Source organism: Pleurodeles waltl, chromosome 4_1 (genome assembly GCF_031143425.1).
Source record: "Pleurodeles waltl isolate 20211129_DDA chromosome 4_1, aPleWal1.hap1.20221129, whole genome shotgun sequence".
Taxonomy (NCBI): Eukaryota; Metazoa; Chordata; class Amphibia; order Caudata; family Salamandridae; genus Pleurodeles; species Pleurodeles waltl.
The window spans coordinates 26,913,594-26,927,309 of NC_090442.1; the positions used below are offsets into that span (position 1 = coordinate 26,913,594).

General features: G+C 47.8%; 1 protein-coding gene across 1 annotated transcript in view; it reads right to left on the reverse strand.

The window, feature by feature from the left end:
* The window catches only part of LOC138286940 (zinc finger protein interacting with ribonucleoprotein K-like), a 50,997-nt gene that overhangs the window by 19,148 nt on the left and 18,133 nt on the right, over positions 1–13,716 (reverse strand). The window contains exon 2 of the mRNA XM_069227316.1: positions 10,974–12,120. Within this exon, the coding sequence (XP_069083417.1) occupies positions 10,974–12,120 (1,147 nt within the window). The remainder of the gene's footprint in view (positions 1–10,973; positions 12,121–13,716) is intronic.

The following is a 13,716-nucleotide window of genomic DNA, read 5'->3' on the forward strand; positions in this document are numbered from 1 at the left end:
CGGCAGGATCAGCGTTACAGAGTTGCAGTAGTCGTCTTTGCTACTATGTTGCAGTTTTGCAGGCTTCCAGCGCGGTCAGCAGTCGATTCCTTGGCAGAAGGTGAAGAGAGAGATGCAGAGGAACTCGGATGAGCTCTTGCATTTGTTATCTAAGGAATCCCAAGAGACAGAGACCCTAACTAGCCAGAAAAGAGGGTTTGGCTACCTAGGAGAGAGGATAGGCTAGCAACACCTGAAGGAGCCTATCAGGAGGAGTCTCTGACGTCACCTGGTGGCACTGGCCACTCAGAGCAGTCCAGTGTGCCAGCAGCATCTCTGTTTCCAAGATGGCAGAGGTCTGGAGCACACTGGAGGAGCTCTGGGCACCTCCCAGGGGAGGTGCAGGTCAGGGGAGTGGTCACTCCCCTTTCCTTTGTCCAGTTTCGCACCAGAGCAGGGCTAAGGGGTCCCTGAACCGGCGTAGACTGGCTTATGCAGAAATGGGCACCAAATGTGCCCATGAAAGCATTTCCAGAGGCTGGGGGAGGCTACTCCTCCCCTGCCTTCACACCATTTTCCAAAGGGAGAGGGTGTAACACCCTCTCTCAGAGGAAGTCCTTTGTTCTGCCATCCTGGGCCAGGCCTGGCTGGACCCCAGGAGGGCAGAAGCCTGTCTGAGGGGTTGGCAGCATCAGCAGCTGCAGTGAAACCCCAGGAAAGGCAGTTTGGCAGTACCAGGGTCTGTGCTACAGACCACTGGGATCATGGGATTGTGCCAACTATGCCAGGATGGTATAGAGGGGGCAATTCCATGATCATAGACATGTTACATGGCCATATTCGGAGTTACCATTGTGAAGCTACATATAGGTAGTGACCTATATGTAGTGCACGCGTGTAATGGTGTCCCCGCACTCACAAAGTCTGGGGAATTGGCCCTGAACAATGTGGGGGCACCTTGGCTAGTGCCAGGGTGCCCTCACACTAAGTAACTTTGCACCTAACCTTTACCAGGTAAAGGTTAGACATATAGGTGACTTATAAGTTACTTAAGTGCAGTGTAAAATTGCTGTGAAATAACGTGGACGTTATTTCACTCAGGCTGCAGTGGCAGGCCTGTGTAAGAATTGTCAGAGCTCCCTATGGGTGGCAAAAGAAATGCTGCAGCCCATAGGGATCTCCTGGAACCCCAATACCCTGGGTACCTCAGTACCATATACTAGGGAATTATAAGGGTGTTCCAGTAAGCCAATGTAAATTGGTAAAATTGGTCACTAGCCTGTTAGTGACAATTTGAAAGAAATGAGAGAGCATAACCACTGAGGTTCTGGTTAGCAGAGCCTCAGTGAGACAGTTAGGCACCACACAGGGAACACATAAATATAGGCCACAAACTTATGAGCACTGGGGTCCTGACTAGCAGGGTCCCAGTGACACATAACAAACATACTGAAAACATAGGGTTTTCACTATGAGCACTGGGCCCTGGCTAGCAGGAACCCAGTGAGACAGTGAAAACACCCTGACATACACTCACAAACAGGCCAAACGTGGGGGTAACAAGGCTAGAAAGAGGCTACTTTCTCACAAACAGGCACTTCGAAGAAGAGTGAACCGGAGTCCACGCGAAGTCACAAAAGGGAGTCGCATGACGCCGGAGGACAACTCAGAAGGTTGTGCACTACAGGTTACAGTTTCGGGGACCCAGGCTTGGCTGTGCACGAAGGAAATTCTGGAAGAGTGCACAGGAGCCGGAGCAGCTGCAAATCACGCGGTACCCAGCAATGCAGTCTAGCGTGGGAAGGCAAGGACTTACCTCCACCAAACTGGGACTGAAGAGTCACTGGACTGTGGGAGTCACTTGGACAGAGTTGCTGAGTTCCAGGGACCACGCTCATCGTGCTGAGAGGGGACCCAGAGGACCAGTAATGCAGTCATTTGGTGCCTGCGGTTGCAGGGGGAAGATTCCGTCGACCCACAGGAGATTTCTTCAGAGCTCCTGGTGCAGGGAGGAGGCAGGCTACCTCCAGAGCATGCACCACCTGGAAACAGTCGAGAAAGCCGGTAGGATGAAGCGATACAAGGTTGCTAGTAGTCGTCTTGCTACTTTGTTGCGGTTTTGCAGGCGTCCTGAGCAGTCAGCAGTCGATCCTTTGGTAGAAGGTGAAGCTCTTGCATTCGTTATCTGAAGAATTCCCCAAAGCAGAGACCCTAAATAGCCAGAAAAGGAGCTTTGGCTACCTAGGAAGGAGGATTGGCTACCAAGAGAGGTAAGAGCCTATCAGAAGGAGCCTCTGACGTCACCTGCTGGCACTGGCCACTCAGAGCAGTCCAGGGTGCCACAAACACATCTGTTTCCAGGATGGCAGAGGTCTGGGACACACTGGAGGAGCTCTGGGCACCTCCCCTGGAAGGTGCAGGTCAGGGGAGTGGTCACTCCCCTTTCCTTTGTTCAGTTTCGCGCCAGAGCAGGGCTGGGGGATCCCTGAACCGGTGTAGACTGGCTTATGCAGAGATGGGCACTATCTGTGCCCATCAAAGTATTTCCAGAGACTGGGGGAGGCTACTCCTCCCCAGCCCTCACACCTATTTCCAAAGGAAGAGGCTGTTACACCCTCTCTCAGAGGAAGTCCTTTGTTCTGCCTTCCTGGGCCAGGGCTGCCTGGACCCCAGGAGGGCAGAAACCTGTCTGAGGGGTTGGCAGCAGCAGCCGCTGCAGTGGAGACCCCGGAAAGGCAGTTTGGCAGTACCCGGGTTCTGTGCTAGAGACCCGGGGGATCATGGAATTGTCCCCCCCCAATGCCAGAATCGCATTGGGGTGACAATACCATGATCTTAGACATGTTACATGGCCATGTTTGGAGTTACCATTGTGACGCTGTACATAGGTAGTGACCTATGTACAGTGCACGCGTGTAATGGTGTCCCCACACTCACAAAGTCCGGGGAATTTGCCCATAACGATGTGGGGGCACCTTGGCTAGTGCCAGGGTGCCCACACACTAAGTAACTTTGCACCCAACCTTCACCAGGTGAAGGTTAGACATATAGGTGACTTATAAGTTACTTAAGTGCAGTGGTAAATGGCTGTGAAATAACGTGGACGTTATTTCACACAGGCTGCAGTGGCAGGCCTGTGTAAGAATTGTCAGAGCTCCCTATGGGTGGCAAAAGAAATGCTGCAGCCCATAGGGATCTCCTGGAACCCCAATACCCTGGGTACCTCAGTACCATATACTAGGGAATTATATGGGTGTACCAGTATGCCAATGTGAATTGGTAAATTTAATCACTAGCCTGTTAGTGACAAATGTGGAAAGCAGAGAGAGCATAACCACTGAGGTTCTGGTTAGCAGAGACTCGGCGAGACAGTTAGGCATCACACAGGGAACACATATAGGCCACAAACTTATGAGCACTGGGGTCCTGGCTAGCAGGGTCCCAGTGACACATAACAAACATACTGACAACATAGGGTCTTCACTATGAGCACTGGGCCCTGGCTAGCGGGATCCCAGTGAGACAGTGAAAACACCCTGACATATAATCACAAACAGGCCAAAAGTGGGGGTAACAAGGCTAAAAAGAGGCTACTTTCTAACACAACCCCCCCCCCAATCGAAGGACAATACGGCTAACCTTGGCCAGCTGAGTCTTTATTATCTAAGTGGTGATAAGTGGAGAGTAGCTCTGCAATAGACTGGTTACTCCCTTTATCATCCACTATATGGTTACTTCCCTGTGGGGATGTAAACCACCCTGTTTGAAGTTTTTTAGCTAACCAACAATGTGAAGATACATTTTCAGAGTTCCTATCAGTATGTTTTAGTTTAGAACAGTGGGAATTGTCCACTAGACCTATTTCTAGGTATGAGAATGCCAGACAGGGATGCTGTCTCAGTAAAGCCATAGCTGGGCAAAAACGTTGTCCATATGGCAGTAACAGAGAACAGGGATGCTGTTTCTCCTGTTTTGGAGCAGTGCAGGGATGCTGTCATATGAGATCCACACTAGGGCAGGGGTGCTGTCCTAAGTGTTTTGAGTTAGTGCAGGGTTGCTGCACTAAAGTTTCTCTGGGAGGGTTGGAGGGATGCTCTATGTTAACTACAGTGGTGGACTTTTTCTCACCAATATTAGTGATCCCACAGAGAGGTATTGCCACCTCAGGGAGTACAGCTGTGCCAGCTGATGGTTCCCTTGGTACAGGTGCCACCCCAGGAGAGGTTTCTCCCACCACAGGAATGCTATACTGAATGGCAGGGTGGGTAGGGGATACTTTGATACCCTTTTTACCTGTTGTTGGAGAGGGATCCTGAGTTTTCAGGCCAATTTCTCTCCTTTGCTTTTTCATTTCAGTAGAAATTAGAGGGAGCAATTCCTCAGGGATACCCAGCATGGCTGCATGGGTATAAAACTCTACCTCAGCCCAACCTGAGGTCTCTAGGTCATTACCTAAGAGACAGTCTACAGGTAAGCTAGGTGACACTACCACCTGCTTAGGGCCAGTAACTCCACCCCAACTAAGCTGAATTATAGCTAAGGGAAGAAACTTAGTGGAGTTATGGACATCAATAATCTTGTACTATTGTCCAATGATGTGTTGTTCAGGAGGCACTAGGTTTTCAGTCACCAAAGTGATACTGGCACCTGTGGCCCTGTAGGCCTGGGCCTCAACACCATTTATTTAAACTGTCTACCTGTACTTATCCATTGTAAGGGGACAAGCAGCCAGTGTGGCAAGGCCAATGCCACTAGGTGTGACAGAAACTGTATTGGGACTGACTACCCCAGTTTCTGTGATGGACCCATAAGTGAACCCAACTACACCCTTACTTTGACTGTTGCCGGCAGTCCCACCACTATTACCACTACTGCTAGGGGAACTAGAGTTTGATGTATTAGTGGTGGTTGGCTCAGGGGGTTTACCTGGACAGGATTGATCCCCTTGCCAATGGCCTTTATTTTTACACAGATAGCACCAAGGCTTTTTAATGTGTGTATGTTGTGAAGAAGAGGAAGAATTTGATTTATCCCCACCCTCTGAAGACTGTTTAGGATTTGAAGAAGGATCTTTGGTTACCCTTATCCCCATGCTTATCCTGGGATTTCTCACCATCTTTCTTCTTGCCATCCTTGTCACCTCCTGTATGAACGTTTCTGTTCACTCTTGTTCTGACCCATTTGGTCAGATATGTGTCCACTAGATATTGGTGTAACAAGTCAGACACACAGTTATTCAGAATATGCTCTCTGTAGGAAAGTACCATCTTGCCTGGCATGTTACCCCCATTTTTCACTGTATATATGTTGTTTTAGTTGTATGTGTCACTGAGACCCTGCCAGCCAGGGCCCCAGTGCTCATAAGTGTGCCTGAATGTGTTACCTTTGTAGTGACTAACTGTCTCACTGAGGCTCTGCTAATCAGAACCTCAGTGGTTATGCTCTCTCATTTCTTTCAAATTGTCACTAACAGGCTAGTGACCAATTTTACCAATTTACATTGGCTTACTGGAACACCCTTATAATTCCCTAGTATATGGTACTGAGGTACCCAGGGTATTGGGGTTCCAGGAGATCCCTATGGGCTGCAGCATTTCTTTTGCCACCCATAGGGAGCTCTGACGATTCTTACACAGGCCTGCCACTGCAGCCTGAGTGAAATAACGTCCACGTTATTTCACAGCCATTTTTCACTGCACTTAAGTAACTTATAAGTCACCTATATGTCTAACCTTTACCTGGTAAAGGTTAGGTGCAAAGTTACTTCGTGTGAGGGCACCCTGGCACTAGCCAAACTGCCCCCACATTGTTCAGGGCCAATTCCCCGGACTTTGTGACTGCGGGGACACCATTACACGCGTGCACTACATATAGGTCACTACCTATATGTAGCTTCACAATGGTAACTCCGAATATGGCCATGTAACATGTCTATGATTATGGAATTGCCCCCTCTATGCCATCCTGGCATAGTTGGCACAATCCCATGATCCCAGTGGTCTGTAGCACAGACCCTGGTACTGCCAAACTGCCTTTCCTGGGGTTTCACTGCAGCTACTGCTGCTGCCAACCCCTCAGACAGGCTTCTGCCCTCCTGGGGTCCAGCCAGGCCTGGCCCAGGATGGCAGAACAAAGGACTTCCTCTGAGAGAGGGTGTTACACCCTCTCCCTTTGGAAAATGGTGTGAAGGCAGGGGAGGAGTAGCCTCCCCCAGCCTCTGGAAATGCTTTCATGGGCACACATGGTGCCCATTTCTGCATAAGCCAGTCTACACCGGTTCAGGGACCCCTTAGCCCTGCTCTGGCGCGAAACTGGACAAAGGAAAGGGGAGTGACCACTCCCCTGACCTGCACCTCCCCTGGGAGGTGTCCAGAGCTCCTCCAGTGTGCTCCAGACCTCTGCCATCTTGGAAACAGAGGTGCTGCTGGCACACTGGACTGCTCTGAGTGGCCAGTGCCATCAGGTGACGTCAGAGACTCCTTCTGATAGGCTCCTTCAGGTGTTGCTAGCCTATCCTCTCTCCTTGGTAGCCAAACCCTCTTTTCTGGCTATTTAGGGTCTCTGTCTCTTGGGATTCCTTAGATAACGAATGCAAGAGCTCATCAGAGTTCCTCTGCATCTCTCTCTTCACCTTCTGCCAAGGAATCGACTGCTGACCGTGCTGGAAGCCTGCAAAACTGCAACAAAGTAGCTAAGACGACTACTGCAACTCTGTAACGCTGATCCTGCCGCCTTCTCGACTGTTTTTCCTGGTGGTGCATGCTGTGGGGGTAGTCTGCCTCCTCTCTGCACTAGAAGCTCCGAAGAAATCTCCCGTGGGTCGACGGAATCTTCCCCCTGCTACCGCAGGCACCAAAGAACTGCATCACCGGTCCCCTGGGTCTCCTCTCAGCACGATGAGCGAGGTCCCTTGAATCCAGCAACTGTGTCCAAGTGACTCCCACAGTCCAGTGACTCTTCAGTCCAAGTTTGGTGGAGGTAAGTCCTTGCCTCCCCACGCCAGACTGCATTGCTGGGAACCGCGACTGTTGCAGCTACTCCGGCCTCTGTGCACTTCCGGCGGAAATCCTTTGTGCACAGCCAAGCCTGGGTCCACGGCACTCTAACCTGCATTGCACGACTTTCTAAGTTGGTCTCCGGCGACGTGGAACTCCTTTGTGCAACTTCGGGTGAGCACAGTTTCACTCTTCTTTGTAGTGCCTGTTCTGGCACTTCTGCGGGTGCTGCCTGCTTCTGAGGGGACTCCTTGTCTTACTCGACGCCCCCTCTGTCCCCAGACACAATTGGCGACATCCTGGTCCCTCCTGGGCCACAGCAGCATCCAAAAATGCTAACCGCACGACTTGCAGCTAGCAAGGCTTGTTGGCGGTCTTTTGGCGGGAAAACACTTCTGCACGACTCTCCACGGCGTGGGGGATCTATGCTCCAAAGGAGAAGTCCCTAGCCCTTGTCGTTCCTGCAGAATCCTCAGCTTCTACTGCCCAGTAGCAGCTTCTTTGCACCCACAGCTGGCATTTCCTGGGCATCAGCCCATCTCCGACTTGCTTGTGACTTTTGGACTTGGTCCCCTTGTTCCACAGGTACCCTCGACTGGAAATTCATTGTTGTTGCATTGCTGGTTTGTGTCTTTCCTGCAGATTTCCCCTATCACGACTTCTTTGTCCTTTGGGGAACTTTAGTGCACTTTGCACTCACTTTTCAGGGTCTTGGGGTGGGCTATTTTTCTAACCCTTACTATTTTCTAATAGTCCCAGCGACCCTCTACGAGGTCACATAGGTTTGGGGTCCATTCGTGGTTCGCATTCCACTTTTGGAGTATATGGTTTGTGTTGCCCCTATCCCTAAGTGTCCCCATTGCATCCTATTGTAACTGTACATTGTTTGCACTGTTTTCTAATACTATTACTGCATATTTTGGTATTGTGTACATATATCTTGTGTATATTTGCTATCCTCATACTGAGGGTACACTCTGAGATACTTTGCCATATTGTCATAAAAATAAAGTACCTTGAATCTTTACAGCAAAGCACAACCCCAGGGTAACACCCCGCAACTGCCAGCATGGACACTCAACACAGAAAACATCTCACTGGACAATGGGGAGACGATCAAACTCACCCAGTCGTCTGATAGGACGTACCGAGCACTCCTTAAGGCCAACCGGGAAGGAGCCCCGGGCCCAAATGGCCTTCCACAAGTCATTTTTAGGGAAGAAACAGTCTTTTGTTCAGAAGTGCTAACCTCCTTAATACCTAGAAGCAAGTTTAGGAGGAGGCATCCCTGAGAGCTGGCGAGGCTCTATAATCAATACAATCTTCAAGGGTGGCAATAAAGCCAATCCGGGGGACTACAGGTTAATCGCCCTTATTATCATTGAGGCAAAGACCTACGCCTACCTGCTCCTTGCTGCACTAACAACATGGTCTCAAAAATATAAAATCATCCCCATCAAACAAACAGGCTTCAGGAAAGGAGTGGGTACTACGACGAATATCTTAATAACTTCCCTCCTGGTAGAGCAGAGTAAATGGCGGCATAGGAAACTAGATCTTGGCTTCATCGATTTCAAAGCCGCCTTCGATCGAGTGAACAGATATCTGCTCTGGAGCAAGCTTAAACAATGGGGCCTTCAGGCCCCCCTTCTCAACGCAATAATTGCTCTATACTTAGACACATGGGTACGGATAAAGATGGGCGATGGCACAAGGCTTTCAAGGAAAATCTCTACAACCCTTGGCCTGAAACAAAGCTGTTTACTCGCTCTCATCTGTCCAATATATTTATGGCAGACCTAACACCTGCTCTGGATTCCGGAAACGTTCACCCCCCTCACCTGGGAGGGTGCTTATTGACACACCTACTTTACGCGGACAATCTGGTACTGTTCAGCTGCACTAAGGTCAGGCTACAAAGATCTCTAAACATTCTTGCAGAGTATGTTCAATCCATCAAACTCATAATGACCCTCTGTGTGTTTCACTACTATTGAGCTAGTAGTGTACTTTGTGCTTATATATTATTCTGAGACTAATTTGGCCATTGGGGTCAGTATCTAGGTTGAAAGGCTGGATTCTCCTTTGTTAGTCTCAGTGACAGAATTACTTCAATTCACTGCATCATGACTTATTGTAGCCAGCTTATGATCTACCTCTAACTATAACCATCATTGAATAAAAACACTCTATATATAAATAAATATATATATATATATATATATATATATATATACTGTATATATATATACTGTTTAACTATCATTGCCAATATATGTGCTTGTGCTAGTGTTTTATTAAATTTATAATGCATCAGATACGTATGTGATGCACCTCACTGAGCGTCCTTTTTGATTTGTATCTAATTAACAGCACTTGGGTTGGTTGCAAGCAGCCAGTCCAAGATAATTGCACTGGTTTTTATGGATCTGTTTCAGATGCTTTATGTGCATCAGAAATTTGCCATTGTGCTTGTGGACTACATACCAAGGTGGTTGGAAGTGAGGTTTGTATGTGCCAAAGTGAGTTTTTGGTGAATTGGTACTGGATAAAGTTATACAATTTGTCTTGAGGGAGAAGGAGGTTTTTTGTTTTTTGGTGGAACTGTTATCAGCCATAAATTTACTAGTCTTTATCACCCACAGAGTAATGGGCAAGCAGAGAGGATGAACAGAGTAGTCAGTGAGTGTATCAGAGGTTCTTTGGTGGCAGATATCAAAGTGGAGGACTATGCTTTGGGATTATCCTAACACAGGGTACTGCACCATTTAGTGCATTCAACGTAATGTACATTGGATAGTCTACACAGGCGCCAAGATACATTAGCCATCTAAAGATGGCGAAAATATGAATCGACTCTAAGAAATGCATGTGAATTTGCAAAGCTATTGTTCGCACAGGCATGGTCATAGAGCGAACAATTTCTTCAGAAATCATCCTACTCTAGAATTACCGGGGTAAGCAGATGTCATATTTCCCCAGTAATTCCACATATCTCAGAAAAATCACCATTACCTTCAACCACCCTGCAGCAGAGTTACTGGTATTGCTGATATTGGGGACTTAGTGGTGGGAAAAAGTGACAGAAATGTAAAGGGATATATACCTGCAGGCACAGCAGGGGCATTATAATGGTGCCATTTCAGATATAATAAATGTTAGCAAATGCCTGTATACTACAATGCAACTAAACAAGCTGGACCTTCAGACCACCTTATACTGTGTGCATAAGCCTACAGACTACAGCATCACAGACCCTAATTAATGTTCAAACCCCCTTGAACTGATATGTTGTTCTACAAGAAACAGTATACAACCGGCTCTCTCTGACCTGCAGGTCCACCAGTTCTACACACATGTCCTTACAAAGTACAGTAAAACAGTCAATGTTTAAGAAAACACTGTAGATGCCATGGCCCTTGCCCTATCCATTCCATCACTACAGACCAAGCCTGACCTACACATCACCTTCTTCTCTACACACGGTCTTCCTCCCCTCCCCTCCTGAGCCATCTTTAATATGTTTAGTTTGCACTAGCAAGAAAAAAGGACGCTGTCTTTTACTCTCAGTGATTAACATCTCGCTTGCATCTGACACTTAAAGGACGAGGAGTACGAAGGTGCTTGGGGTGAAATCCCAGATTCTGCCACTAATTCCTCAGAGCTCCTGAGACCGTAATGTGGACTATTATGCATGGACCAGAATGCTCATTGTTTTTCATATGCAGAGTCCCAATTCTCAGCCTAGTTCTGAAGAGTATGGAACAACTCCATTGTGGAAATAGAGGAGATACCAGGTACAGAACCACTTCAGATGTATTCATAAATTGTGAGGGTTCACCCAAATCACAGCCCCCAAAGATACCACTCCACACAACTCAAATTCAGCCCACTTCAGGTGTTACTAAAAATCTGGAAACATCCACTTGGGAGTATTTTATGTTAAATTCCTTCTTCAGAACTACACAGTTTAGTACCCACTTATTACAAAATAAATACCTGGAATGTCTTTGGACAGCAATACATCTGATTCCATATGTCCTCTCTCTGATGGATCTGTGGTGGCAGCTCCACCCCTATCAGCAGTATTCTCTGCCAAGAATGATGAGCGTACAGACAGGCCATGCGCATCAGTACACGGTTGTTGTAGGTCATACTCCTGATCGGGGTTTTCAGGGTGCATTGGCTCCGTCTTGCAGCTCTGATGTTGTTCATGTGCAGAGAGCACCTGCTGCAGGGATGCGTTGTGCTGTAGACTCTGGTCCTCTTGAAATGCTGGATGTATGCAGTGGTTTTGCTGTGGACCCTCGCGATCAAACCACAACAGCTCTTGTTCATCAGGTTCCTTCTCATCTGGGAGCACTGGCTGTCTGCAGTTGTTTTGCTGTGGCCCATGCTCTTCGTGAATTGATGGCTGCATGAAGAAGTTCTGTTGTGGGTCCCAACTGTCTGCATACAATGGTTCCTTCTTCAAGTGTTCCTCTGGTTTGTGTTCATCTGGGATCACTAGTTGTATGTACTGGTCCTGCTGTGATTCCTGTTCATCATCAGTCACTGGCAGAAGACCAAGGCTTGGCTCACCTGGGATGACTGGAATATCGGGAGGCCACCTGGAGACAGTACAGTTCTGCTGTGGTTCACGGCCATCCGGAGACATGGGCTTGAGGAGCTGGCTCTGCTGTGGTTCACACCCGTATGGGGGTGTAGGTTGAAGGTATTGGTTCTGCTCCCTTGCCCTGACTGAAAGAGGGACCGGAGGGGACCTACTGAAAGAATATTCTCCAATCGTCACCGGACTGACCACCTCCAAAGACACACTACCATTGTCAAGGTGATATTGACCCCGTGCTATCCATATTTGCTCCATAAGCCCAGTGACCCTAGACGGTAAATCCTCTAGGGTATTCTGCAAGTTATCCAATTTGGCATCCAACTTCTCTAGCATAGATAAAAGGATCACATTGGGAAGGTTCCCAGATAGCGGCTCCAGCTGATGGTTCCTCTCAGCATTATTTTTGGATCTTGAAGCTGAAACATTACGGACAGGAGAAGATGGAAGTGTGACTCGTACGGGTTCAGGTGAACACTGTACTTTTCTTTTTTTTCCTGGAGCTGGTCTTCTCCCCATTCTGATATTCAAGTGCCTCTGAAAGGAAGAAGAGAGAACAGAAAAACACATCATCACATGATAATTAAGTCACAATACTCCATCCTGTCTTGCCAAGCCCCTGTGTTCTCAGTTTCAGCTTTAAGTAAACATATGATTCATTATTTGTAATGCTATATGCCACCTTTTTCAGATTACTAAAATCTAAATGTAAGGAAATGCATCCTTTTGCATGTTCACCACCACTTTTTGGAACTGATGCTGCTTGTTTTTTTACTTTAAGAGTTCACTGAGGCCTGCTTACCATACCTCAGTGCCAGTGATTAACCCTATACAAAAGTATGTTTCTTTGGCTACCCCCCAATTGGCAAGCACTGCCTTACTTATAAGTCCCTAATATATGGTACCCAAGACATAAAAGGCAGAGTGTCCACACAGGACCGCAGCACTGTTTGTGCCAGACTGCGTGCACAAATCGTGAAAGACACTTCGGGGTGCCACTGAATACTTGAAAGGGCAGTGTCAGACTCTTTTAAAGCAGGGCTACAAAGTCATATGGCAGGGAGCAATATATTTGTGAATGAAGCATATGTTTTTATATATCTTTCCAGCAACACTTCCAAATTGTCATTTTGCTGGGGAAAATTAGAAGCCCCATTAGCTAACACAGGGTTAAATGGTTTACCCTTAAACACGTCTAATTCCTGAAGGGAGCCACCTAACCAGGTCAAGTAAGGCATCAAATTAATGGTGAAATTAAATCCGATTGATGGTCAGATCAGATTTAATGTCACTATTAATTTTATGCAACTTTTAGAAAGTTGCTACTCTGCACTGCAGCTAGTATAGTGGCCTCAAAACGGCCATTTAAACTGGCCGCCTGGGGAGATGTGTGAATGACTCCCTTACCTGGGAACAAAGGCATTAGCCATGGAGCGAGGTGTGACCTCCTCCCCAGGAAGGGTGCAAAGGGTGTTAGCGTAAAAGTTGAGCTTCAGGCGAAGCACCTTTGAAGGGTTGCTGGGAACAACACTCCTGAGCAGTATGCCTTTTGTTTCTGCAGACATTTAGGAGACAGGGCCAAGAGGGGGAGACCATGGTTAGAACCAGATTTGATATGGGCATGTAGCCCACCGGTAGCCACACCCAGAGGGTGGGTAACCTGCTCCTCAAAACCAAGGAAGGGTCATGCCATTTTGGAAGGGGAAAGAAGGGGCACTTCTGGGATAGCATGGTGCCACACATCACAGGAACTGCATCAACAGAGAGGAGGGGACCCAATAGCCCATTGGCCAGTTATCGCGTGGTCCTCTAAAGGCATGTTTCTGAGATAAAATGGGCAACCCTGGCATCCTTACCCTTAGTTCACCACTGGAAAAGAAGAAAGGACAGGAGAAGGCTTATCCTGCTGGCTTTCAATTGTGCAAAGAGAAGCTGCACCGCTGAAAGGACTGCATCTGCTGCACTTTTGGCTTAGTGAGCTGGGAACCTGCCTGTGGCTCTTGACCTCTGGAAAACTTGATTTCCAAACTTCACCAACTCCAGTGACTCCAAGGATCAGGTGGCTGGTCCTTGAACTGACATCAGGGACACAAGAATTGAAAGGGCCCAAATAGACAAATTGGTAGCCTCTGT